Below are 27,996 nucleotides of genomic sequence, written 5' to 3' on the forward strand. Positions count from 1 at the left end.
GCAGCATTCACGTAGGCAAACGGTGTAGAACACTGATGGAAAGTTTGCCATATCCCAGACACTTCTATGATGCACCTTACACAGATTATTGCATAGAAACCCCAACCAACCCTTATTCCCATTTTAAAGACGGAAAGACGGAAACTTAGTGAAGTTACACGGCTAACAGGTGGTAGAACTGGGACCAGAACCCAGCTCGGATCTGACCTCAAGCCTGTGCTCCTGACACTTCCTTTTTTTTTTTTTTTTTTTTTTTTTGGTAGACGGAGTCTTGCTCTGTGGCCAGGCTGGAGTGCAGGGCCCGGATCGCGACTCACTGCAACCTCCGCCTTCCAAGTTCAAGTGATTCCCCTGCCTCAGCCTCCAGAGTAGCTGGGACTACAGGCGCCCGACACCATGCCGGGCTAATTTTTGTATTTTAGTAGAGACTGGGTTTCACCATGTTTGCCAGGATGGTCTTGATCTCTTGACCTCGTGATCCACTCACCTTGGCCTCCCAAAGTGCTGGGATTATAGGCTTAAGCCACCGCGCCCGGCCGCTCCTGACACTTCTTACAGCTGGAGAATTAATCATTGATCCAGACACCTGCAAAACTCATCCCTTGGCCACTGGGCTGTCTACATTGTCCTGAACAATCTCTCTGGTCAATGGGAAGAGAATGGGGCCCTTCAAAGCTACTGGCTGGAGTTTCATCTCCACGAAAACAAGGCAAAGGGGGAAACGCTGTGTTGGCCGCTTCACTTCCGTGGTAAAACTTTAAGAATGTTTTTTAACCCTGTGGTCCAGGCTTTAATCTCAACAGAGCAAGAGATAAGGGGCAGATAGCTACAGCAAAACACTCAAGCACTAGCCGAATTAACGCAGGAACAGAAAACCAAATACTGCACTTTCCCACTTGTAAGTGGAGCTAAACCTTGGGTACTCATGGACACAAAGAAGGCAACAGAAACTGGGCTCTACTAGAGCGGGGAGGGAAGGAGGAGGGCAAGGGTTGAAACACTAACTATTGGGTACTATGCTGAGTACCTGGGTGACGAGATCAGTCGCACCCCAAACCTCAGCATCACGCAATATATCCAGAAAACAAACCCGTACATGTACCCCCTCAATCTAAAATAAAAGTTGAAATTTTAAAACATAAAACAAAAGGAAACATACAAGGACCAGGGGAAAGCTTCTCGCTCCCGTCCGCAATGAAAGCACCAGCTGAGTTCTTGCACAAGAAACTAAAACCCAAGGCACAGATAGTTCTCCTGGTTTTACACCCAAACGCTCCCTGCCAGGGAGGGCTGTCTGCTCCGGGGTGTGAGGGTTCTCCCGGGAGGCCTGAAACACGACGGTACTGTGATGGGTTCCATTCCATCCCTGGTCCTGCCTCGGGCGCTCCTGAACGAGGAGCAGAGGCTGGGGCCCGAGTGACCCCTCCTCTCCTCTCCTGGAGGAGGGTAAGCTGCAGCACCCCGGACTGGCTGGGTCTCGGACGGAGCCGGCAGGCATCGTCTGCACCTGTGCACCCTGCAATCGCCGCCTAGAGCCTTCACGCATTGAAGGAGCAGCCTGCACCCCAGCACCCGTTCGCCTGCCTGGAGGAGTCCCCCAAGAGCCGGCGGGAGGCCCGAGGCAGCCCCGGGGGTCCCGCGCCCCAGGCCATCCCCTGAAAAGAGCGAGGGCCCCCTCCTGAGCCCCGTTTCCCTCGTGACCGCCCCGCCGCCGCCGCCCTCACCTCGGCCCGATCGCCCGCAGGCCGCTCTCCGCCAGCTCCTCTGCCACTCTCGCAGCCGCCTTTGGACGCCGCCGCCCGACCTCCGCCCGGCCTCCGCGGATCCACAGTCACCAGCAACCGGGAGCCGGAAGCGGGAAGCCTCGCAAGGAGAGCGGCGCATGCGCGACCCCGCCTCGGAGGCGGGGCAGAGGGCGTGACCCGGAAGGAGGCGTGCCCTCAAGGGCGGGGCGCTCCCAGGTACCTGGGGCTGCGGCTCCCCGAGCCGCGGGGAGGGGGCGTTGGCTCGCCCTTGAGCTGGGCGCGGGCACCGAAGTGAGAGGGTGCTCGCGGCGAGGATAAGGGCGACTTTTGAGGGGCAGGTCAGCGGGGTTGGGGGGCTTTTTGAAGGAGATCAATGCGAGCCTGGCTATCAGTAGGGCCGGGGGCTCTGAGGGGACAGCTGGGTTGCGGGGATCCGGAGGGAGAGCAGCAGGGTTAGGTGGGCGTTTTGTGGGGTTAACGGAAGCCTGGGTGATTAGTGGGGCTGGAGAGGGAGTCCTGAGGAGGACAGCGGGTTGGGGGATTTCAAGGGGGGTACAGCACAGTTAGGGGGACCCTGAGGGAGGACAGCAGGGTTGGGGGGACCCCAAGGGAGAAGGGAGAACAGTGGAGCTGGGGGTGTTTTGGAGGAATCAAAGGATGCCTGGAAGGGTTGTCAGTGGGCTCCTAGGGGCTTGTTAGGATTGGAGGTACCTAAGCGGGGCACCCCGGTGGTAGCGGTGGTAGCGAGTCTTAGCGGGGAGAGTCCAAGAAATGGAGAGGGCAGGGTCTGTCACCTGAGAAAAAGAAGCAGCCTCAGGGAGTGGCGGGAGGATCACTTCAGCCCAGGAACTCAGGACCACCAGTCTGGGCAACATAGCAAGACCCCATCTCTACAAAACATTTTTTAAAATGAGCAGGGCGTGGAGGCACCTGCTTGTGGTCCCAACTCCTCCAGAAGCTGAGGTGGGAGGATGACTTGAGCCTGGGAGGTCTAGGCTGCAGTGAGCTATGATCATACCACTGCACTCCAGCCTGGGCAACAGAGCAAGACACTGTCTCAAAACAACAACAACAGAAAAGAGGCACCTTCGACTTCAGAAAGGCTGGTCTGGGAAAAATGAATCATATATCTCTCCAGTGGTCTCAGACACCCCAACATACATACCATCAGATTCCCTAAACACAGACACCCAGGCAGGTGCCATCAGATACCCAAAACAGGTTTCCAGGTAACCCCCAAATATATCAGACACTCCACGTAGGTCCAGTAGATACCCCCAAACACATACTAGATAACCCCAATACAGATGCTGTCAGATACCCTCAAACAGGCGCTGAGAGTCTGAAACATGTACCATACCCTCCCCCATCCACTTCCACACAGGTGCTATTTGGCAGATGGGGACAGGCCAGATGCTTCCCCCAGCACCAGAATCCTCTCAATTGCCATCAGACACCCCAGCCTTGAGGTTGCCTGTCTAATCCAAGTCCCCCCGACAGGGGAGGCAGTTGAACAGTAACCAGGAGTCAAGCAGAGCGGCTCTCACCAAGGTTGGCTGGTCAGCCAGGCCCAGAAGATCTCCCCCTGGCCAGGCAAGATGGCTCATGCCTGTAATCCTAACACTTTGGGAGTCCGAGGAGGGAGGATCACTTGAGTCCAGGAGACCAGGCTGGGAAACCTAGCATGACCCAGTCTCTATTTTAGAAAAAAAGATTTCCTCAAACCAAATCACTTCAAAACATGCACAATATGTTGTTGAGAGTCCCCAGTTGAGAAGCTGGGGGGTGGCATCCCCAAATGGACCAGCCTTCGATTTAAGTCCAATCTTCATGGTCCAGAGGAAGGGAGCATGTTCAGGGAATTGGATGGCCCAGAAATGCAAGACATAATTCATCAGGCACCCTACTGCAGCTGAGGTCAGAAACCCTAACACGGGAGTTTATGAGAGCTCAATGGATGAGCAGCTGTTTCTTCTCTGAGTAGCTGTGACTTTTGGACTTAGGGACATGAACCTTATTTTTTTCTTTTCTTTTTTTTTTTTTTTTGAGACAGGATCTCACTCTGTCACTCAGGCTGGAAGTGCAGTGGCACAATCATAGTTCAATGCAGCTTCCATCTCCTGGGCTCAAGTCATCCTCCCACCTCAGCTTCTCGAGTAGCTGGGACCACAGGCATGCACCACCACACCTGGCTACTTTTTTTGTATTTTTTGTAGAGACGGGGTTTCGCCATGTTGCCTAGGTTGGTCTTGAACTCCTGGGCTCAAGTGATCTTCCTGCCTGGGCCTCTTAAGATGCTGGGACTGTAGGCGTGAGCCATCATCCCTGGCCTTTGAACCTTATTTCTTTCTCTCTTTCTCCTTTCCTTCCTTTCTTCCTTTCTTCTTTTTTTTTTCTTGAGACAGAGCCTCTGTCACCCAGGCTGCTGTGCAGTGGCACCATCTCAGCTCACTGCAGCCTCCACCTCCTGGGTTCAAGTGATTCTCCTGCCTCAGCCTCCCAAGTAGCTGGGACTACAGGTGTGCATGACCAAGCCTGGCAAATTTTTGTATATATATATACTTTTTTTAGTAGAGTCAGGGTTTCACCATGTTGGCCAGACTGGTCTTGAACTCCTGGCCTTAAGTGATCCTCCCACCCCAGCCTCCCAAAGTGTTGGGATTACAGGTGTAAGCCACTGCGTCTGGCCATAAACCTTATTTCTATAGCTATCTTGGTTATAGGAAACTTCAGGTGGACCAGTCCTCCCCTCAACATAGAAACCAACTTTCTCAGAGATAATCAGGAAGGAGAAGCATCTCTCGTCTTTCTTTTATCCATCCAACCATTCTGCATTTACGAGTCTCTTGTTTTTGTTTTTGTTTTTATTTTGTTTTTGAGATGACAGAGTCTCACTCTGTTGCCCAGGCTGGAGTTCAGTGGCGTGATCTTGGCTCACTGCAAACTCTGCCTCCCAGGTTCAAGCAATTCTCCTGCCTCAGCCTCCCGAGTAGCTGGGATTACAGGTGCCCACCACCACACCTGACTAATTTTTGTATTTTTTGTAGAGATAGGGTTTTACCATGTTGGCCAGGCTGGTCTTGAACTCCTGACCTTAGGTGGTCTGCCTGCCTCAGCCTCCCAAAATGCTGGGACTACAGGTGTGAGCCACCACACCCAGCCTCATTTATGAGTCTTTATCATGGGCCAGGGGCTCTAAGAGCTAAGGAGATGCAACGAGCTTAGGCCCAGAGCAGGATTTTCTCAGTCTTGGCACTTTCGACAGTTAGGGCTGGATAATTCTCGGTGGAGTGGCAGGGGTGGTCTCCTATGCACTGCAGGGTGTTGAGCAGCATCCCTGGTCTCTATCTCCTAGATGCCAGTGGCTCCCCCGGTCCTGAAAAAAAAATGCCTCCAGATGTTTCCTTGGCTGAGAGCGACTGGCCTAAGAGACATTCAGACACTTACCCAGCCTAATTCCGACTTCCTGGAGGAAGTGGGCCTGGGCTTTGTCTTAAAAGGATGAGTAAGAGTTAGGTGGGAGAGGGAGTTCCAGGAACAGCGCCGGATGAGCCAGGCACAGGTGATGTGTACGAACAGCCATGAGGCTTCAGGGTGGCTGGGCCGTGGAGTCTGGGGATCCTGAGTAGTGGGAGAGAAGCATGGAGGGATAGGTGGGGTCGAATCATAAAGAACCTCAAAGGTCAAGGCTAGGAACACGACTGTCCGGCGTGGTGTCTGTTCTCTGAAAAGCATCCCAACTTTATCATAGAGGCCCACCTTCTCTAATTACCTGGAGTGTGACTCACTCTCTGTTCTGTTTGTTTAACTTACTGTGAGGCTGTTTCCTCCATGGGAGAGACTGTCACGTCTGGCTTAGAATACCTTTAAAAGCCGGTAGGCCTGTGGGGAGGCCTACCTTGGCCTACCTTGTCCTACCTTGGGAGGACCTTTCTCAGTCTGCTGGGAATGAGACACGGGTGTTCTGGCCCCTGCATGCTTCCTGACACAGGTGGGGAGGGGTTAGGGTCTGTGATTTTTTTTTTTTTTTTTTTGAGACAGGGTCTCAGTCTGTCAACGGGTTGGAGTGCAGTGGCGTGATCTCAGCTCACTGCAACCTCTGCTTCCCGAGTTCAAGTGATTCTCCTGCCTCAGTCTCCCGAGTAACTGGGACTACAGGCAGGCACCACCATGCCCAGCTAATGTTTGTATTTTTAGTAGAGACAGGCTTTCACCATGTTGGCCAGGATGGTCTCGATCACTTGACCTCGTGATCTTCCCTCCTCGGCCTCCCAAAGTGCTAGGATTACAGGCATGAGCCACCATACCTGGCTGGGTCTGTGATTTATTATTATTTTTATTTATTTTTGCAGCTTTGCAGAGGCAAGGGTCTATGATTTAAATGCTAGCTTTGCCTCTTATTGGCTAAAAGACTTTATATGACAATAACAAAAAAATGAAGAGGATGATGATGATGATACAAGATACCATTGCCCATATGTGCCAGACATCGTGCCATCATGCTACCTGCTACCCACATCGCCTGCCTGCCTGCCTGCCTTTCCTTCCTTCCTTCCTTCCTTCCTTCCTTCCTTCCTTCCTTCCTTCCTTCCTTCCTTCCTCTTTCTTTCCTTCCTTCCTTCTTTTCTTTTCTTTTCTCTTTTCTTTCCTTTTCTTTTCTTTTCTTTTCTTTTCTTTCTTTTCTTTTCTTTCTGACGGAGTCTCCCTCTGTCGCCCCGGCTGCAGTGCACTGGTGCAATCTTGCCTCACTGCAACCTCCACCTCTTGGGTTCAAGGGATCCTCCCACCTCAGCCTCCTGAGTAGCTGTGATTACAGGCGTGCACCACCATGCCCCACTAATTGTTTTGTGTTTTCAATGGAGATGGGGTCTCAGCATGTTGGCCAGGCTGGTCTCAAACTCCTGACCTCAAGTCATCCTCCTGCCTTGGTATCCCAAAGTGCTGGGATTACAGGCGTGAGCCACCACACCTGGCCTTTACCCACATTATTTCTTTTTTCTTTTTAGGGACAGGGTCTTGCTCTGTGGCCCAGGCTAAAGGGCAGTGGCAGATCGTAGCTCACTGTAGCCTTGAACATCTGGGCTCAAGCAATGCTCCCACCTCAGCCTCCCAAGTAGCTAGGATTATAGGCGAGTGCTACCACACCTGGCTAAATTTTTAACATTTTTGTTGTAGAGACAAGGGTCTCACTATATTGCCCAGACTCCTGAGCTCAAGGGATCCTCCTGCCTCAGCCTCCCAAAGCACTGAGATTACAGGCGTGAGCTTCCGCACTCAGCCCCATATCGTTTCTTTCACACAAACTCAAATCTTTCTTGAAATCAAAGAGTTGTCCTACAAATCAAAATCAAATGATGTCTATAGCAGAAAGAACTTCATTCCCACCACCCTGAGAGTGGGATGGATGTCATGACTTGCTTCCAAAGAACAGAGTAGGGAAACTGAAAAGTAGTTACTTTTGGAGACGTTACCTTCACAATGATTAAGGTTGATATCTCCAGGGATGTCCTGTGGATAGCATGGACCTCCTGATTTGATGAGACAAGAGAGTTCTAAAAAACCACAACCCCTGGCTCATTCTAATAAAACATCAGACAAACCCAGACTGGGAGGTTGTGTAGCAGATGCCTGGCTAGTACTTCTCAAGGCTGTCACAGTCATAAGCAGTAAGGTAAGATGGAGATACCCTCACAGCCAGAGACATTAGGGAGAGAGGATGATTCAAGATGATGTAAGGCAGGCGCGGTGGCTCATGTCTGTCATCCCAGCACCTTGGGAGGCCGAGGAGGGCGGATCACTTGAGGTCAGGACCTTGTCACCAGCCTGGCCAACATGGTGAAACCCCATCTCTACTAAACATACAAAAATCAGCCAGGCGTGGTGGTGCACACCTGTAATACCAGCTACTCGGGAGACTGAGGCAGGAGAATCGTTGAACCTGGGAGGCAGAGGTTGCAGTGAGCCAAGATGGCACCACTGCACTCTAGCCTGGATGACAAAGTGAGATTCCGTCTCAAAAAAATAAAATAAAATAAAATAAATAAATAAATAAATAAAGGTGGGGTGGATGCAGTGGCTCACATATGTAATCCCAGCACTTTGGGTGGCTGAGGTGAGTGGATCGCTTGAACCCAGGAGTTCAAGACCAGCTCGGGCAACATGACAAAACCCTGTTTCTACAAAAATAAAAATAGAAATAAAATAAATTATCCTGCTGCGATGGCATGCGCCTCCAGTCCCAGCTACTTGGGAGACTGGGGTGAGAGAATTGCTTGAGCCCAGGAGGTGGAGGTTGCTGTCAGCCAAGATCACACCACTGCACTCCAGCCTGGGCAACAAGCAAGACCTAGTCTCATTAAAAAAAAAAAAAAATTAGCCAAATTTGGTGGTATAAGATTGTAGTCCCTGCTACTTGGGAGGCTGAGGTGGGAGGATCTCGCAAACTCAGGAAGTCGAGGCTGCAGTGAGCTGTGATCATCCCACTGCACTCCAGCCTGGGCAACAGAGTGAGACTCTGTCTCAAAAAAATTAAAAATAGGCCGGACGCGGTGGCTCAAGCCTGTAATCCCAGCACTTTGGGAGGCCGAGACGGGCGGATCACGAGGTCAGGAGATCGAGACCATCCTGGCTAACATGGTGAAACCCCGTCTCTACTAAAAAATACAAAAAACTAGCCAGGCGAGGTGGTGGGCGCCTGTAGTCCCAGCTACTCGGGAGGCTGAGGCAGGAGAATGGCATAAACCCGGGAGGCAGAGCTTGCAGTGAGCTGAGATCCGGCCACTGCACTCCAGCCTGGACGACAGAGCAAGACTCCGTCTCAAAAAAAAAAAAAAAAATTAAAAATAACATGAGGAGAAGATGGGAAGGAGGGCTTAAGGGGACTGTCTCTACTTTCTTTGTACTTTCCTATAAATATAAAATTAAAAGTATATTTTTTTAAAAATCAAAGGGCAGGTGGGGCGCGGTGGCTCACACCTGTAATCCCAGCACTTTGGGAGGCTGAGGCGGGTGGATCACCTGAGGTCAAGAGTTTGAGACCAGCCTAGCCAACATGGTGAAACCCCATCTCTACTAAAAATAAAAAAGTAGCCGGGTATGGTGGCACATGCCTGCAATCCCAGCTGCTTGGGAGGCTGAGGCAGGAGAATGGCTTGAACCTGGGAGGAGGAAGTTGCAGTGAACTGGGATGGCACCACTGCCCTCCAGCCTGGGTGACAGAGCGAGACTCCATCTAGAAACAAACAAACAAATAAATAAATCAAATCAAAATCAAAGGGCATCATGTGGCAATGGACTGGTGATCAGGGGCTCAGGCTGAGTTCAAATCCTGACTTAAGCAAAAACTTAACTTCTTTGGGCCTCAGTTTCCTCATCTATGAAAGAGAGAAAGTGCTAGTGTCTATAGAGTTACAAAGCTGAATGAGGAAATCGGTTTAGAGCACTTACAGACCAGGCTCGGTAGTTCATACCAGTAATCCCAGCACTTTGGGAGGCATAGGCGGGAGGATCACCTGAAGGCAGGAATGCGAGACTAGCCTGGACAACATAGCAAGACCCTGTCCCTATAAAAAAATAAATATCTAAATAAAAACAAACTAAAGCACTTACAGTGTTTGCGACAGTGTAAGTGCTCTGTACGGTAATGCTAACCATTGTTGTTATTTGTGCAAAGTCTTTTATGATTATAAAGTGACATTCAGGAAATTAGACACTGTTGGAACTCTCATCGCTCAAGGTCATTTTTGTAAGGGGTTTATTGATTTGCAGGACATGATAAGCTACTCGCCTTGCTTGCTACCAGATAACCTCATTCAGGGGTTGGCAAACTTGCTCTGTAATGCTGCAAACTCAACTCTGCCAACCAAAAGTGTAGCTTGAGCCAGACATGGTGGCTCATGCCTATAATCCCAGCACTTTGGGAGGCAGAAGTGGGTGGATCACTTGAGGTCAGCAGTTTGAGACTAGCCTGGCCAACATGGTGAAACCCCATCTCTACTGAAAAAAATTAGCCAGGCATGGTGGCAGGCACCTGTAATCCCAGCCACTCGGGAGGCTGGGGCATGAGAATTGCTTGAACCTGGGAGGTGGAGGCTCCAGTGAGCCGACATCGTGTCACTGCACTCCAGCGTGGGCGACAGAGTGAGATTCTGTCTCAGAACAAAACAAAACAAAGATGTAGCTTGGAAACAACCGAAGATGATACATAAATGAACAGGAGAGCTGTCCTGCAACAAAACCTTATTTGCAGACTGTAAAATGCAAATTTCATAGAACGGTTGTGTGTCACCAAATATTTGTTTTCAACCATTTACAAATGTAAAAAACCCACACTATTCTTAGCTTTCAGTGTACACAAACAAACAAAAAACTCAAAAAACAAAACAGGTGATGGACTGCAGTGTGCCAGTCCCTGACTTAGTAAATTGTTGCCAACCTTTTTCGAGATCGAGGTCACATGTTCTATTTGGAGATCTGATGAAAACCCTGGATGCTCACCTCCTCCAGAAAAATGCAGAGACACAGCAGATGTGGCATACAACTCCAGGGAGGATTGCTTAAGCCAAGGATTTCAAGGCTGCAGTGAGCTATGATCACACCACTGCCCTCCAGCCTGGGGCAGAGAGAGAGAGAGATCCTGCCTCTAAAATAAAAATAAAAGTTTTAAAAGTTCCCAGGTGACAGGCCAGGTAAGGTGGTTCACACCTGTAATCCCAGCACTTTGGGAGGTCGAGGCAGGCAAATTACTTGAGGTCAGGAGTTTGAGACCAGCGTGACCAACGTGGTGAAACCCTGTTTCTACTAAAAATACAAAAATTAGCTGGGCATGGTGGTGGGTGCCTGTAATCCCAGCTACTCGGGAGGCTGGGGCAGGAGAATCACTTGAACCTGTGAGGTGAAATTTGCAGTGAGCTATGGTCGTGCCACTGCACTTCAACCTGGGTGACAGAGTGGGACTCCATCTCAAAATAATAATAATAATAATAATAATAATAATGAAGTTCCCAGATGACGGTGATGCTCTAAGTCAGTGGGCCAACGACATACAAGACCATGGATGACCCCCAATCAGAGTTTAAAGACCTCAGGATTTTTCTGAAAAGTGAAAGCAGGAACAGAAACAAATGGAGAATGATAGTGAACCAGCAATCATAGAAGGAAGTGCCTAGTTCAGCTCAACCTGGAGCTGTTCAAGCAAGAGCACCCAAGAGCAGGCTCCCAGAACCTGCTCTGTGCAGCCTTGGTTCTAGATCTCTGGCTTTACTCACCCAACTTCCAACCTCCTACCTGCCCCTTGCATCTGATGCCTAAGATAGATTGAGCGCACCTCATGCCCTGCAGAACAGAACAAGGTGTCAGGGAAAAGACAGAGTCACCTGCTGTCTCAAATTCAACACGCTGACTTTGTTGGTGCACTGAAGATTTGGCAAAGGCTGGGCACGGTGAGTGACTCACGCCTGTAATTCCAGCACTTTGGGAGGCTGAGGCAGGAGGATCGCTTGAGTCCAGGAGTTTGAAAGCAGCCTGGGCAATATAGTGAGACCTTGGCTCTACAAAAATAAGTTAAAAAATTAGCCAAGCATGGTGGTGCACATCTGTAGACCCAGCTACTCAGGAGGAGGAAGTGGGAAGATTGCTTGAGCCCAGGAGGCAGTGGCTGCAGTGTGCTGAGATCACACCATTGCACTTCAGCCTGGGCAACAGAGTGAAATCCTGTCGCAAAAAAAAAAAAAAAAAAAAAAGATTTTGCAAAAAGCCCATGCCAGCCTCTGCTGAGGACGGCTCATGGGTCACAGAGCTGGATGGAGATTGCCTAACAAAGGAAAAGCCCAAAGAGGAGCACCCTTGACACCACTGACCACCAACAGCCACGCCCAGCCCCATGGCCAGCAATGGCACTGCAGAAAGAGAGGGAAACGAGAAAGAAGGAAAATTCCCGCGCCTGGAGCAGGTAAAGCGGACAAATGCAAAACCTGCGGTCAGGTTGCTCAGAAGCACTTGCCTCAGGGTGCAGATGTTGCTGTCACTGCATGGTCTAAGCCTATCTAGGATCTGCTTGCCCATCTCATTCACCCATTGATTCCTGTCTGAAGGCAATTCTGTCCCCCAGGAGACTTTTGGCCATGGCCGGAGACATTTTTGGTTGTTGCAACTGGAAGCAGGAGGTGGTTACTACTGGCATTTAGAGGGCAGATGCCAGGGATGCTACTAAATATCCTACGATGCACAGGATAGCCCCTTAGAACAAAGAATTACGTGGACCCAAATATTGACAGTGCTAAGGTCCAGAAACTGTGAACTAGCCTGCGTTCTGCCACAGATGGCGGTTTGGATTCTTGCTACAAACGGCGCACGCATCTTTTCTAACACGCAATTGCCACCACCTCCTCTTCTTCATTCCCTTCAAAGTGGAGCTTATTTGCAAAAAGACTAAGTTCTAAATCCCAGCGATGACCAGAGCCATCTCTTTCTGGGAGTCTCTTGAATCCGGTACTCTTTCTTGAGTAGAGACTCTTCCCCTTGCAACCCCGCAACCACCAAGAGCCCCAGGAAGCAGAAAATGACCTGTTACGGATAAAATTGTATGCCTCCCCACCATCAAATTTATATGTTGCAATCCTACTCCCCGACTTCTGTCCTGCAGGGTGTGACCTTATTTGTAAATAGAGTCTTTGCGAATGTAAATAAGCCAAGATGAGGCCACACTGGAGTCTGGTGAGCTGCTAACCCAATGTGGCTGGTATCCTCATAGAAAGGGGAAAATGGGATACAGGCAGGGCCATGTGACGCTAAGGGATGAAGCCAGGAGAGACGCCTGGAACGGATCATTTCCTGGCACCTTCCTATGAAGCTCAGCCCTTGATCTTAGACTTTAAGCCTCCAGAACTGCAAGGGAATATATCTGTGATGGTTAAGCCACCTGGTAAGTGGTGCTTTGTCCTGACAGCCCTAGCAAACCCATCCATGGCTCAAGTCCAGATGCTGCAGGAGGATTCCCACAATGTCAAAAGCTGGGACTTAAAGGGACTGTTGCCAGTCCTGAGTTAGCCCAAGGGACCCTGTGCCCAGGGAGTCATCCCTGGTTCTTTCCAGGGAGCCGCCAAGGAGAGGGCAAAACAGAACGAGGACGCACACATCAAGAGAGCCCAGAAGTATGATTGAAAGGACGCGAAGAAGAGAAGGTGACTGTCCTCCAGGAGGATGGATTGGGCCACCAGACTTACCCAAGCTCAAGAAGGGTTTGCCACACAGGGGGCAGCTGGAGGGGCTGGAGAAGGTCCCTTGCACGAGCTGGTGCCCATGGACACACTCCCGCCTCTCTCGTGCATCCTGGCCCTTGTCCTTTAGATGTGCTGGGCTCTTCCCCTGGATGGGACAGAGGCAGGTCTCAGGATGCCCTCTGCAGGGGCTGGCCCTCTTAGGTACTGTGTACGCAGCGCACCGCCAGCCCCAGTCACAGGGCTCCTGGGTTAAGGGCAGCATGCCAAGCTGGGGAAGGCAGAGGGGGGGCCCCGTGGCTCAGCTCCCCTGACCTTCTCCTTCTGCCTGGTCACTCGACTGCGGAGGCAGCTCAGCCTGCGCTTCACGCTGGTACTCTTTTCACTCTTCTCATTCTTGCCAGCACTGTCCTCGCTCCTGGGGGACGAGAGGGAAGGTCCACTAGAGGGGGCCAGCGGCCATTCTGAGGCAGACCTGTGGGTTGCTCCAGGAATCCACCTGGAATCTGTCTCCCTGTGGCCTCCCGGTCCTGTCTTACCCCTTCCCTGACCCTTGACTTCCTCCTTCCCTCCCTCCTTCCCTCTCTTACTTATTCACTCAGCAAACACGAATGCATGTTTGCAAAGTTCCGGGAGCTTTGGGGACTGGGTTTGCAGACTGAAATGCAACATGATCTCAGGTTTGCGGTCCCTCAATGCCTGGGCTGGGAATTTCAGCTCTGTTCACTTGTGATTTCTATCTCTAATTCACACCCTCCACCCCCACCCGGTATCTAATTGACCTTATTTATTTATTTATTTATTTATTTAAAATTTTTTTGAGACAGAGTCTCACTCTGTAACCCAGGCTGGAGTGCAGTGGTGCAATTTCCACTCACTGCAACCACTGCCTCCAGGTTCAAGCGATTCTCATGCCTCAGCCTCCCGAGTAGCTGGGACCACAGGTGTGTGCCACAGCTAATTGTTGGTTTTTGTTTTTTGTCTGCTTTTTTTTTTTTTCTTTGAGACTAAGTCTTGCTCTGTCGCCCAGGCTGGAGTGCAGTGGTGTGATTTCGGTTCACTGCAAGCTCTGCCTCCTGGGTTCACGCCACTCTCCTGCCTCACCCTCCCGAGTAGCTGGGACTACAGGCACCCGCCACCACGCCCAGCTAATTTTTTGTATTTTCAGTAGAGACGGGGTTTCACTGTGTTAGCCAGGATGGTCTCCATCTCCTGACCTCATGATCCACCCGCCTCGGCCTCCCAAAGTGTTGGGATTACAGGTGTGAGCCACCACGCCCAACCTGTTTTGTATTTTTAGTAGAGGCGAGGTTTCACCATGTTGGCCAGGCTGGTCTCGAACTCTTGACCTCAGGTGATCCGTCCACCTTAGCCTCCCAAAGTGCTGGGATTACAGGCATGAGTCACCGCACCCAGCCCTAATTGGTCTTTAAATCCTGCTCGTTCTTCTATCTCCTCCCCCATCCCCAACTCCATCCTCGGGTCACTGGCATGGCTTCCTGGATTTCAGGGACACCCTCATTTAATAAATATTAGGTCAGTGACATATAAGGCAGACATGATTCCTGCTCTGGTAGGATCTATTTCCTGGGTGGAGATGCCATTTCTCCAGTCTGTGCCCCCGATCCCAGTCCAAGTGGCTTCTGGAACTTTGTAAATATTCGTAAATGTTTGTTGAATGAATGAGTGAATGAGAAAGGGAGGGAGGAAAGGAGGGAGAGAGAGGGATTCAGGGACCTTCAGCCTTGTCTGTGATCCTCATCCTGTCCCCATCCTCTCACCAGAACTGATGATGCTCGCAGAATCCCCCTGCTATTTATTTATTTATTTATTTTTGAGAGGGAGTTTCACTCTGTCACCCAGGCTGGAGTGCAAGGGCGCGATCTCGGCTCACTGCAACCTCTGCCTCCTGGGTTCAAGTGATTCTCCTGCCTCAGCCTCCCGAACAGCTGGGATTACAGGCACTCGCCACCACATCCGGCTAATTTTTGTATTGTTAGTAGAGATTGGATTTCACCATGTTGGCCAGGCTGATCTTGAACTCCTGACCTCAGATGATCCACCCTCCTCGGCCTCCCAAAGTGCTGGGATTACAGGCATGAGTCACAACACCCGAGCCCCACTGCTCTTTAGGATAAAGTCTGAGCTCTCTCATGTGGCTGAGGTGGTCTGGTCTCTGTTGACTTCTCCCACCTTCTCTCCTCCCCGCCCTACTCTGATGTCATTCCCTAAGCCTTCTAATTCCGTTTTGTTTCCTTCATCCTCATCTGCACATATTGGCAAACTCCTACCCTTCCGTCAGAACCCTGCTTACATCGTCACTTCCTCCAGGAAGTCTTCCTCTGTTCTCTCAGGGTATACCACAGCCTCATCCCTCCCTTCCCTGCCAGCTCCCACCATTGCCCTGATGGGGGCCCCAGCTCCTGCCTCCAGCACAGGGGGCCTGGCCCAAAGGACCATCCGTAAACACTTGTTCAAACCCAAGGCTGCCCTCCCCTGCCGTTCTCACTTGCAGCAGGTCTGTATACTTACTCCGACAGGAATTCAAACCAGGTCAGGTTCGAGTGGGCTTCTCCGGAGCTGGCTGACATGCAAGCCCTCTGCCGGGCCCTGCAGGATTAGAGGGGACAGATACCTGGGTCAGCAGCCTCCTCTCCCACTCACCTACCCCAGTGCTACCAAGTACAGGCAGGCACCAGGTACCCCGTCTAATAGCCCACCCGTCCTTGACACTCTGGGCTTGTGTGTGAGACATTATGACAGGTTTTCCAGCAGAGGGCAGTAATGTGTCTTGGCTGAACAAAATCAGTGTTAGCAGGAAGATTTTTTTTTTCTTTTTAAATAGAGATGGGGTCTCACTCTGTTGCCCAGGCTGGAGTGTAGTGGTACAATCACAGCTCACTGCAGCCTCGACCTGTGGGGCTTGAGCGATCCTTCCGCCTCAGTCTCCTGAGTAGCTGGGACTATAGGCATGTGCCACCATGCCTGGCTAATTTTTAATTTTTTTTTTTTAACCAAGTACTTAAATCTTACACAATTTTTTTTTTTTTAAAACAGGGTTTGGCTCTGTTGCTCAGGCTGGTGTGCAGTGGCATAATCATGGCTCATGGCAGCCTTCAATGCCTAGACTCAGCCATTCTCCTGTGTCAACACCCCCACACCCCCCAAGAATAGCTGGGACTAACAGGTATGTGCCAGCACGCCCAGCTAACAACAACAAAAATTTTATACAGACAGAGTCTCACTCTGTTGCCCAGGCTGGTCTCAAACTCCTGGGCTCAAACAATCCTCCCACCTCAGCCTCCCAAATTGCTGGGATTACAGGCGTGAGCCACCTCACCCAGCAAATTTTTAATTTTTTTTGTAGAAACAGGGTCTCACTATTTTTCCCAAGCTGGTCTCAAACTCCTGGGCTCCAAATGATCCTCCCACCTTGGCCTCCCAAAGTGTTGGGATTACAGTGGTGTGAGCCACTGCACCCGGCTACAAGAAGATTTTGTAACAGATGGCAGTGTCTTAGGCAGGAGGCACCTTTACCTGTTTGCTCCAAGGGCCCCCTGTGCCGGGGCAGCCTGCCTCTCTCTACCTCTTGTCTTCTAGCCTCCTCCCTCCTCTCCTGCCTCATTTTTCTTCCCTTGAATGCAGCCTTCCCTTTTTTCTTTTTTTTTTTTTTTTTAAGTCAGAGTCTCGCTGTGTCACCCAGGCTGGAGTACAATGGCGCGATCTCGGCTAGCTGCAACCTCCACTTTCCGGGTTCAAGCAATTCTCCTGCCTCAGCCTCCTAAGTAGCTGAGATTACAGGTGCCCGCCACCATGCCCGGCTAATTTTTGTATTTTTAGTAGAGACAGGGTTTCACCATCTTGACCAGGCTGGTCTCGAACTCCTGACCTCAGGTGATCCACCCTCCTCAGCTTCCCAAATTGCTGAGATTACAGGCATGAGGCACCTCGCCCAGCCCTCACCCAGTCTTCTCTACCCCTGTCTCCCACACCTGTACACGCCCCTGCACGTCTCCTACTCTTGTCTCCCACTTTGTTCCTCCACGTCTGTCCCCTCGTGCCTGTCCCAATTCCCACTTACCCGTGGTACTGTCGAAGTTCTTGAAGCACCTGCTGGACAATCAGCCTGTGGGGTTGGGGGGGTGGTGATTAGAACAGCCCACATTAGCTCCAGGTTACAGACACTCTCCCCGAGACAAGCTGGGGTTGCCCAACCAGGCCTCAGGTCCTGATGCAGACCCTACTCAAAGCCAGCTACTCTGGAGGCTGAGGCAGGAAAATCGCTTGAACCTGGGAGGCAGAGGCTGCAGTGAGCCGAGATTGTACCATTGCACTCCAGCCTGGGTGACAGAGGGAGACCAAGTCTCACAAGAAAACAAAAGCCACAGTTATCTCCCAAGGCTACACTGAGAACCTTTCTGAGGGGCCTGGGCCTCTCCCGCCGGGAGAAGGATGGTGTCAGAAAGAAGATGAAGTTATGGGGGACTAGTGGGATGATGTCTGGCCCTGGTCACTTATGGCCAGCAACACTGCACCCCGGCAGCCCTCCGCCCGCAGCCCTGACTTTCCGGTCTGTTCCCTGGTGGTCCCTCCCCCACCACGAGGCAGAAACTCACACGTGATCTGGTTCCACGTGGTCTTTTTCCATGCACTCCAGCACTGGAGGTTCCAGGCCTGGAAGAAGCGCCCCCATCCCAGGAAGCACAGCTGTAAGGAGTTCTGGGACAGGACCAGCCCAGCAGAGCCCTCCCGGATGCCACCCTGAGCCCCTGCAGAACTGGAGGCCATGCAGACAAGGCCTGTACTCTCGGGGAACAGAGACGAGAAGAGGACAGAGAGCCAGGGACAAACGCAGGTGTCCCCAGTGTCTCGTGAGTGCTTACACCCTATTAAGTGCTTTACATGTGTGAGCTCAGCAGACTCTCCAAGTGGCCTTAAGGAGATAACGCTTATTATCCCCCTCCCCATTTTTTCCTTAGAGTCTCACTCTGTCACCCTGGATGGAGTGCAATGGCTCAATCTCGGCTCACTGCAACCTCTGCCTCCCGGGTTCAAGCGATTCTCCTGCCTCAGCCTCCCGAGTAGCTGGGATTACAGGCACGCACCACCATGCCCAGCTAATTCTTATATTTTTAGTAGAGATGGGGTTTCACCATGTTGGCCAGGCTGGTCTCAAACTCCTGACCTCATGTGATCTACCTGCCTCGGCCTCCCAAAGCGCTAGGATTACAAGCGTGAGCCACCGCACCAGGCCTTTTTTTTTTTTTTTTTTTTTTTGAGACAGTTTCACTCTGTCACCCAGAGTGGAGTGCAGTCCTGCCATCAGAGCTCACTGCAGCCTTGACCTCCTGGGTTTAAGTGATCCTCTCACCTCAGCCTCCCAAGTAGCTGGGACTACAGGTGCACACCGTCATGCCCAGCAAATTGTTTTTATATTTTTAGTAGAGACAAGGTTTTGCCATGTTGCCCAGGCTGGCGTCAAACTCCTGGGTTCAAGCTATTCACCTGCCTCGGCCTCCCAAAGTGCTGGGATTCCAGGTGTGAGCTGCCGCGCCTCTTCTAATAGAGGAAGCCACAGAGGCTCAGAGACTTGTTATGTGTTTAGACTCCAGGTTTGTCTGATGCCAGAGAGGTGCGAGGTCTTGGGATAAAAATTCAGAGATAAAGAAACAGTCAGAATGCCAGGCGCAGTGGTTCATGCCTGTAATCCCAGTACTTTGGGAGGTTGAGGCGAGCCAATCACTCGAGGCCAGGACTTTGAGACCAGCCTGGCTAACATGGCGAAACCCTGTGTCTACTAAAAATATAAAAATTAGCCGGGCATGGTATCGGGTGCTTGTAGTCCCAGCTACTTGGGAGGTTGAGGCAGGAGAATCGTTTGAACCCGGGAGGCGGAGGTTGCAGTGAGCTGAGATTGTACCACTGCACTGCAGCCTGGGTGACACACCAAGACTCTGTCTCAAAAAAAAAAGAGTCAGAGACAGGAGAGAGACTCTCGGAGACAAGGTCATTGCAATGGGGCAATCTCACACTGGCTCAAGGGTTGTAGGGAGAGGAGGAGGGACAGATGCTGGAGGTCCCTTCCCCTCTCTGGCTTCCCCCAACATTCTGCCCAGTCCCTGCCCAGGGGACCCTAAGCCAACTCCCTTCTGTTCCCTGGGGCCCATTGGGAGCCCCATCAAGGGGACTCTCCAGGATGAAGGATGAAACCCCAACAGGGTTTCACCATGTTGGCCAGGTTCCTCTTTCCCTGACTTGGTTTGAATGAAGGAAACTCCCAGGCTGGCTACCTTGGACAGGTGGAGCAGGCACTTCCAAATCCGGAGAGATTTCCGGGGAGCGGATCTCATAGGAGGACACAGGAACGGACCTTGACCTCACTCTTTTCTTGGGGCTGTCACATTCCTGCAGGGAATTAAACATCTCACTAAGCTGGGAAGGCAGCCTGGACTGCAGGCAGGTTCCCTAGGTTGAGGGTCCCCACCCACAGCCAGGGCCACCTCCACAGAAACGGGGTGACACACTCATCCAAGCCTCAGCCTCCAGCCATTCCCCCCGGCCATAGGGCATGGGTTCAGCCACCCCTCCCCAGTCACAGAGATGTAGTCCTGGCCGAGGAGCCTCCAGCTATGAGCTGGAGCCCCAGGTATCAGGGCCACACGTTCCAACAATGGCCAGAAATTTCCCCCAGGGTCATTTGTGATCACAGCCAAAGATGTCTCAGCCACCAGCCACTCCAAGCATACATTCCTCAGGTGTGAGCTGGGATCTCGGGTCAGAGACAACTTCTCCTTAGCTGCCTACCCCAACCACAGACACAGCTGCCTTCCGGCTGCAGGCTACACTCCAGGCAAAGATCCTCCAAGCCTGGCTGAAATTGCAAGATAAGACATCCCCCATCCCCTTGTCTCCAGCCTTTGGGTTGCAGTCATGGCCATGCATAGCCTGCCCTAGATGCTTACCCAGGGAAAACCCTTCAGGCATGGGCTGGAATCTTAGGACCCAGAGACTACCCAGGAATCGGCCACGCCATAGATAAGCAGCCCCCACCCCGCCATGGTGGGTAAACACCACCAGCCCTGCCAAGTCTCTCCTTCCTACCCATAGCACTGGCTTCTGGACCCAAAAATATGCTATTGTCAGGGGTGGCTGCAGGTTACACCCACTTTGCCTGGACTGTCTGCAGGGGTCCCGCCCCCAGACAGACACCCTTGAGTCCAAGTCTTCAGCCCTCCTCCTGGCAGGTTCAAAGCAAGGCTGGCCAGTGTCCGAGGGAGACAGGGTTCCTCATCCACAGCTGAGTCATCGAGGCTGAGCCTAGTGGGAGAAGACAGGGTTCTGGGGCTTCTTGCCCACCTGGCTGCTGCCCCAGCCCCAGGCATCCAGGGGGACTTGAAAGAACATGCAAGGGGGCCCTTCCAGGACAGCGAAGGGTGCACAGGCCACAGACCGGGGTCTAGACCTCCCAATATGAGAGGATTTGGTGACAAGGGGGAGAGTACAAAGAAAGCCAGCCTGGTTATATTTGTTGGAGCTACATTTGCATCTCAGATCGTTTTTACACAGACTGGTTTTCTTTTTCTTTTCTTTTCTCTTTTCTTCTCTTTCCCTTTCCTCCTTCCCTTCCCTTCCCCTCCCCTCCCCTCCCTTCCTTTCCTTTCTCTTCCCTTCCCTTCCCTCCTCTCTTTTTTTTTTTTTAGACAGAGTCTCACTCTGTCACCCAGGCTGGAGTGCAGCGGCACAATCTCAGCTCGCTGCAACCTCCGCCTCCCAGATTCAAGTGATTCTCCTGCCTCAGCCTCCCAAGTAGGTGGGATTACAGGCACGCACCACCATACCCAGATAATTTTTACATTTTTAGTAGAGACAAGGCTTCACCACATTGGCCAGGCTGGTCTCAAACTCCTGACCTCAAGTGATCCCCCCGACTCTGCTTCCCAAAGTCCTGGGATTACAGGCATGAGCCACTGCACCCGGCCTGAATTTCTATTTGGGATGACTTGGAAGGGGTTGAGAGACACGGGTTAGGGGTGGCTAGAGCACCCCTCCTACTATTTGGTGCTGCTACTGTGGGGTGCCTGGCATCTCACACATTTCCGGTTTGATCATAAGTGCATGGATGCAGATCACATTTAGGCTCATATGCATGGGTCTGATGGGGGCTGAGCATGACTGTACTCTCGGCGCAGCTGTGTAAGATTGGGTTTTTGTGTGCTTGCAGTGTGTGTGCTTGCAGTGTGTGCATGCAGTCCTTTTTTTTTTTCTTTCTTTCTTTATTTTTATTTTTATTTTTTTTGAGATAGAGTCTTGCTCTGTTGCCCAGGCTGGAGTGCAAGTGGCACAATCCTGGCTCACTGCAACCTCTGTCTCCTGGGTTCAAGTGATTCTCGGGCCTCAGCCTCCCAAGTAGCTGGGACTACAGGTGTGCACCACCATGCCCGGCTAATTTTTGTATTTTTAGTAGACAGGGGGTTTTGCCATGTTGACCAGGCTGGTCTTGAACTCCTGACCTTAGGTGATCCACCCACCTTGGCCTCCCAAGGTGCTGGGATTACAGGTGAGCCACTGCGCCCGGCCTCACGTGCAGGTTTTTTGGGCTGCCTCTGATGGTGCAGATGCCCCTCATGGCCCTACAGCAGGGATCCCCAACCCCTGGGCCACAGACTGGTAGGTACTGGTCTGTGACCATTTATTTATTTATTTATTTATTTATTTATTTATTTATTTATTTATTTGAGACAGAGTCTCACCCTGTCGCCCAGGCTGGAGTGCAGTGGCACGATATCGGCTCACTGCAAGCTCCGCCTCCCGGGTTCACGCCATTCTCCTGCCTCAGCCTCCCGAGTAGCTGGGACTACAGGCCCCCGCCACCACGCCCGGCTAATGTTTTTGTATTTTTAGTAGAGACAGGGTTTCACCATGTTAGCCAGGATGGTCTCGATCTCCTGACCTCGTGATCCGCCCATCTCAGCCTCCCAAAGTGCTGGAGTTACAGGCGTGAGCCACCGCGCCCAGCTGTCCGTGAGCTTTTAGAATCAGGGCTGCAAAGCAGAAGGTGAGCGCATGCGTGTGAGTGAAGCTTGGTCTGTATTTACAGCCGCTCCCCATTGCTCGCATGACCGCCTGAGCTCCGCCTCTTGTCAGATGAGTGGCAGCATTAGATTCTCAAAGGAGCAGGGGCCCGGCCTGGTGGCTCATGCCTGTAATTCCAGCACTTGGGAGGCCGAGGCGGGCGGATCCTCTGAGGTTAGCAGTTTGAGACTAGTCTGGCCAACATGGTAAAACTCTGTATCTACTAAAAATACAAAAAATTAGCCGGGTGTGGTGGTGTGAGCCTGTAGCCTGGGCAACAGAGTGAGATTCTGTCTCAAAAAAAAAAAAAAAAATTCTCATAGGAACGAGAACTGTATCGTGAACTGCACATGTGAGGGATCCAGGTTGCACACTCTATATGAGAATCTAGGCCAGGCGCAGTGGCTCACGCCTGTAATCCCCACACTTTGGGAGGCCAAGGCAGGCGGATCATGAGGTCAGGAGTTCGAGACCAGCCTGACCAACATGGTGAAACCCCATCTCTACTAAAAATACAAAAATTAGCCTGGTGTGGTGATGCACGCCTGTAATCCCAGCTACTTGAGAGGCTGAGGCAGGAGAATCGCTTGGACCCGGGAGGCGGAGCTTGCAGTGAACCGAGATCATGCCACTGCACTCTAGCCTGGGCAATGTAGTGAGACTCCATCTCAACAAAAAAAAAAGAGAATCTAATGCCTAATGATCCCATGACCCCCAGAATGGACCAGCTAGTGCAGGAAAACAAGCTCAGGGCTCCCACTGATTCTACATGATGATGAGTTGTATAATTACTTAATTATGTATTGCAATGTAATAATAATAGAAATAAAGTGCACGATAAATGGAATGTGCTTGAATTATCCAGAAAGTATCCCCTTTCCCCCTGGGTCCATGGAAAAATCGTCTTCCATGAAACCGGTCCCTGGTGCCAAAAAGGTTGGGGACCATGGCAGGTGCAAGGGGCAGCTTGTCTCAAGACCTGGCTCTGGCCTTCTGGACCCCTGCCCTGTCCCGGGGGTGCATTGTGGGAGGCAGGCAGCAGCGGGGAACTGACCTCCGCCAGCTCTCTGAGCAGCTCCGCGACCTTTCCCAGCTGCGCCGCCTTGACAGATCCTGGGACCCCGCCAAGTTGGAGAAAAGAGAATCCCTTCCTGGTTCTTCATTGGGGGCGCGGCTGTCTGAGGCCTCCCCAGGCTGGCTGTGGGAAGGGGCCCCAAGGCCCAGGTCCTGCAGATACTCGCTGCCCTGAAGGGCCCCCAAATCCAGGCTGAGGTCCTCCGCACTCTCGCTGAGCCGCCTGGGAAAATCATCCTCCTGTAGGTTGGGAGGGTGAGGAGAGAGAAGATGTTCACCAAGGGGCAGCAGAGCCTGGGGTCTCTTGACTACAAGGTCCCTGCTCCCAACATTCAGACCCTGTCTGTCCCCCACCTGGGCTCAGCACCCTTCTCACAGCGAGTGGAATGGAATGGGAAGGAGTAGTCCCCCAGTGCCCTGCCTAACCTGGACCTTCAAGACCTCACCCCCACAAAAAGACCAGTCTGGTCTTCCATGCCAAATTCCCCTACTTCTAGCCTTGGCGAAGCACTTCTCGTCACTGAGTTTCCATCTGATTATTTTTTTTTTTTTTTTTTTTTTTTTTTTTTTTTGAGACGGAGTCTTGCTCTGTCGCCCGAGCTGGAGTGCAGTGGCCAGATCTCAGCTCACTGCAAGCTCCGCCTCCCGGGTTTACGCCATTCTCCTGCCTCAGCCTCCGGAGTAGCTGGGACTACAGGCGCCCGCCACCTCGCCCGGCTAGTTTTTTTTGTATTTTTAGTAGAGACGGGGTTTCACCGTGTTAGCCAGGATGGTCTCGATCTCCTGACCTCGTGATCCGCCCGTCTCGGCCTCCCAAAGTGCTGAGATTACAGGCTTGAGCCACCGCGCCCGGCCTTGATTATTTTTTTTTTTGGTTGTTTTTTTTGGTACAGTTCCTGCTCTGGTTCCTATTTCTTTTTCCTTCCCTTCTTTTGTCTTTCACTTCCCTCTTCTCCCAGTCATTCTATTTGTCATTCTGTCCAGCCAGGGCACCTACCTTTTCTTCTCCTTGCAAAACCTCCTCTCCCACCCGGCCCATCCTGAGTCTGTCTGATGAACTCCTATGCATCCGTCAAAACCCAGCTTGGGCATGCCCTCCAGGTTGCTTTCCTGACTCCTCAAGGTTGGTAAGATGCCCCTTCTCTGGGCTGTCAGGATCTGGAGGACAGGAATTGCCATTTTTCAGGCCTTTGTTAGGACTGTCTGCACACAGGATTTGGTGGGTAGGTGGGTGGGTAGGCTTCCCCCATGGCTCCATGTGAGGCCAGTGCTGAGATGCGGCTCCAGGCATCCATGTGATCTCAGGCAGCCCTTGGTAGATGCTGTCAATTTGTCAGCTGCACATCTTGGCCGGCAGGAGGCAGGAGGCCTGTGTCCACACCTGTCTTGGGATGAGGAAGGAGGAGCTACGCAGCATTTGCCCTTTTACCTGAACTCACCCATGTTGTGTCTTTATAGATTTGGCCCCTCCCTTCTTTTTATTGCAGTGAGATACACATCACATAAAATTTATCAACTTTTTTTTTTGAGATGGAGTCTTGCTTTACTGCCTAGGCTGGAGTACAGTGGCATGATCTCAGCTCACTGCAACCTCCACCTCCCAGGTTCAAGCGATTCTTCTGCCTCAGCCTCCTGAGAAGCTGGGATTACAGGCACTCTCCATTATGCCCAGCTAATTTTTGTATTTTCAGGAGAAGACGGGGTTTCACCATGTTGGCCGGGCTGGTCTCGAACTCCTGACCTCAGGGGATTCGCCTGCCTCGGCCTCTCGAAGTGCTGGGATTACAGGCATGTGCCTGTAAAACCGCTTCTGGAGAATTTACATATGTTTTTTAGTAGAGACAGGCTTTACGATGTTGGCCAGGATGGTCTTGAACTCCTGACTTCAGGTGATCTGCCTGCCTCAGCCTCCCAGTGTTGGGATTACAGGCGGGATCCACCGCTCCCGGGCCCATCTCTTAACCATTTTTAAGTGTCCAGTTCAGCATCATTAAGCACATTTCCATTGCTGTACAACCATCACCTCCACGTATCTCCAGAACTTTCTCATCTTCCCAAACTAAAATTTTGTTCCCATGAAACACTCCGTCCTCATTTCCCTCCCCAGCCCCTGGTACCCACCCTTCTACTTTCTGTCTCCATGAATCTGACCAGGCCTGGCGTGGTGGCTCATGCCTTGGAATCCCAGCAGTCTGGGAGGATCGCTTGAGCCCAGGAGTTTGAGACCAGCCTGGACGACACAAGACCCTATCTCTACAAAAAAAAAAAAAAAAAATTAAATTGAGTTGGGCATGGTGGCAGACTACTTGGGAGTCTGAGGTGGGAGAATCATTTGAGCCTGGAGGTCGAAGCTGCAGTGAGCTGTGATCATGCTACCGCACTCTAGCCTGGGTGACAAAGACCCTGTCTCCAAAAGAAAAGAAAAAGCGGGAGGTGGTAAATCTTGAACCCGACGAGTCCAGAGACCTCCTACGAGGGGAATCAGACAGTATTTGTCCTTTTGTGTCTGGTTTATTTCACCGAGCATAGCAGCCTCACGGTTCCTCCACATTGCGGCATGTGTCAGAATTTCCTTCCTTTTTAAGGTTGACTTGTATTCCATTGTGTGGATGGATCACATCGCATTTATTCATCCATCCATCAGCGGACACCTGGGCTCTTTCCATCTCTTGGCTCTTGTGAATAACGCTGCTATCAACATCAGTGTGTGAATATCGGTGAGTCCTTGCTCTCAGTTCTTCTGGGAAGATATCCAGAAGTGGAATTGCTGGATTGTATGGTCATTTTATTTTTATTTTTTATTTATTTATTTATTTTTTTGAGACAGAGTCTTGCTCTGTTGCCCGGGCTGGAGTGCAGTGGCCGGATCTCAGCTCACTGCAAGCTCCGCCTCCCGGGTCCACGCCATTCTCCTGCCTCAGCCTCCCCAGTAGCTGGGACTATAGGCGCCTGCCACCTCCCCCAGCTAGTTTTTTTGTATTTTTAGTAGAGACGGGGTTTCACCGTGTTAGCCAGGATGGTCTCGATCTCCTGACCTTGTGATCCGCCCGTCTCGGCCTCCCAAAGTGCTGGGATTACAGGCTTGAGCCACCGTGCCCGGCCGGTCATTTTATTTTTATATTTATTTATTATTTGAGACAGAGTCTTGCTCTGTCACCCAGGCTGGAGTGCAGTGGCACCATCTGGGCTCACTGCAACCTCTGCCTCCTGGGTTCAAACGATTCTCTTGCCTCACCCTCCTGAGTAGTTGGAAATACAGGTGTGCACCACCACGTCGGGCTGATTTTTCTATTTTCAGTAGAGACACAGTTTCATCACGTTGCCCAGGCTGGTCTCAAATTCCTGATTTCAGGTGATCCTCTCCCACTCGGCCTCCCAAAGTGCTGGGATGACAGGCGTGAGCCACTGTGCCCAAACTCTTTTATTATTTTTTGAGACAGCCTCCTGCTCTGTCACCTAGGCTGGAGTGCAGTGGTACAATTGCATGGCAATTTTAGGTTTAACTTTCTTTTTTTATTTTATTTTTATTTTTCTGAGATGCAGTCTCACTCTGTCGCCCAGGCTGGAGTGCAACGGCGCTATCTCGGCTCACTGCAATCTCTGCCTCCCAGGTTCAAACAATTCTACTGCCTCAGCCTCCCGAGTAGCTGGAATGAAAGGCGCCTGCCACCAAACCAGGCTAATTTTTGTATTTTTAGTAGAGACAGGGTTTCACCATCTTGGCCAGGCTGCTCTCCTGAACTCCTAACCTCATGATTCACCCGCCTCGGCCTCCCAAAGGGCTGGGATTATGGGCGTGAGCCACTGTGCCTGGCTAATTTTAGGTTTAACTTCCTAAGGACTCACTCTACTGTTTCCACAGCCTGCCTTCTTCTTGAATCTCTCCTTTGTGGCCACCATCCTCGTTTCCCTCCCACCTCCCTGCTGACTCCTCCTCTGCCTCCTCTTCCTCCCTCTGCCTTTTGGTCACCAGGGTCCCTCTTTTTCAGTCTCTTTCTAAAGAGCCACAGCTCTAGCTCTGGCTGGCCCTCATGTGACTTGGGTGGCAGCCTCCTTTCAAATCCCCACTTATCCCCCAAATGGCTCCATTCCTACCCCCGGTGCCTGGACAACCTCCTACTGTCTTTTCTGTCTCTGCCCCCAAAGGTTTTTTTGTGTCTCTGGTTTTCATCCTCCTGTGAATATAAACATGTCAGGACAGCCTCTTGGCCTGGCTGAGCCTCCCTCTTTCTCCTGCATCTGGCCTCCCTCAGAGGAGGCAGAGGTGGGAGCCAGGCCAGAGATGGGGGTGGAGCCGGGGAGTGGGGAGCTGGGCAGTACAGGCTGTTCCAGCTCCCACTGGTAAGTACATTGAGGGAGGGAGACAGTGAGTGTCTCATCTTTTATTTTGGAGCTTGTACCTTTGCTCTGACATATCTTAGGCAAGAAAAGATGAGAACCAGCCCAGTGGGGGTCTTTCTAGGTATCTGAGTAAACATCGTATGCTGCCCCGCTGGCCCTGACACCCAGAGAGGATGCTATAAATCCAGGCTCCTGTTCCCTACACCCGGGGCAGCCTTGGGGGATGGGATCCCCTGTCAAACCCAGAGGCGAAGCAGCCCAGGGTTCCCCACTCTTCAGAAGGGCTCACCACGCACAGTTTCTCATAGTACATGGATAAATGCTTCTTTTAAAAATGTAAATAGCTATTGATCTTGTTGTCTATTGGAAAAACATAACACACCAAAGCAGCTTCAAGCATAATGTGTCCCTGGTCCCATTTTGTCATGTAAAAAACTGGCTTGATTTCAAACAAAATGGCATAAATCATAGAGCAGATAGCCTACCTTTTCTTTCTTTCTTTTTCTTTCTTTCTTTCTTTCTTTCTTTCTTTCTTTCTTTCTTTCTTT

At 51.4% G+C, this 27,996-nt stretch overlaps 1 protein-coding gene across 1 annotated transcript in view; it reads right to left on the reverse strand.

The window, feature by feature from the left end:
• ARHGEF18 (Rho/Rac guanine nucleotide exchange factor 18) overlaps positions 1 to 27,996 on the reverse strand; it is a 97,002-nt gene that overhangs the window by 63,966 nt on the left and 5,040 nt on the right. The window contains exons 2-10 of the mRNA XM_031934816.1: positions 24,105 to 24,265; positions 23,088 to 23,347; positions 20,128 to 20,278; positions 19,252 to 19,366; positions 17,578 to 17,635; positions 17,043 to 17,087; positions 15,494 to 15,571; positions 13,277 to 13,379; positions 12,968 to 13,109 (exon numbers count right to left, since the gene is read on the reverse strand). Of these exons, the coding sequence (XP_031790676.1) occupies positions 12,968 to 13,109; positions 13,277 to 13,379; positions 15,494 to 15,571; positions 17,043 to 17,087; positions 17,578 to 17,635; positions 19,252 to 19,366; positions 20,128 to 20,278; positions 23,088 to 23,347; positions 24,105 to 24,176 (1,024 nt within the window). The 5' untranslated portion in view covers positions 24,177 to 24,265. The remainder of the gene's footprint in view (positions 1 to 12,967; positions 13,110 to 13,276; positions 13,380 to 15,493; positions 15,572 to 17,042; positions 17,088 to 17,577; positions 17,636 to 19,251; positions 19,367 to 20,127; positions 20,279 to 23,087; positions 23,348 to 24,104; positions 24,266 to 27,996) is intronic.

The sequence above is a fragment of the Piliocolobus tephrosceles genome, chromosome 21, assembly GCF_002776525.5.
Source record: "Piliocolobus tephrosceles isolate RC106 chromosome 21, ASM277652v3, whole genome shotgun sequence".
Lineage (NCBI taxonomy): Eukaryota > Metazoa > Chordata > Mammalia > Primates > Cercopithecidae > Piliocolobus > Piliocolobus tephrosceles.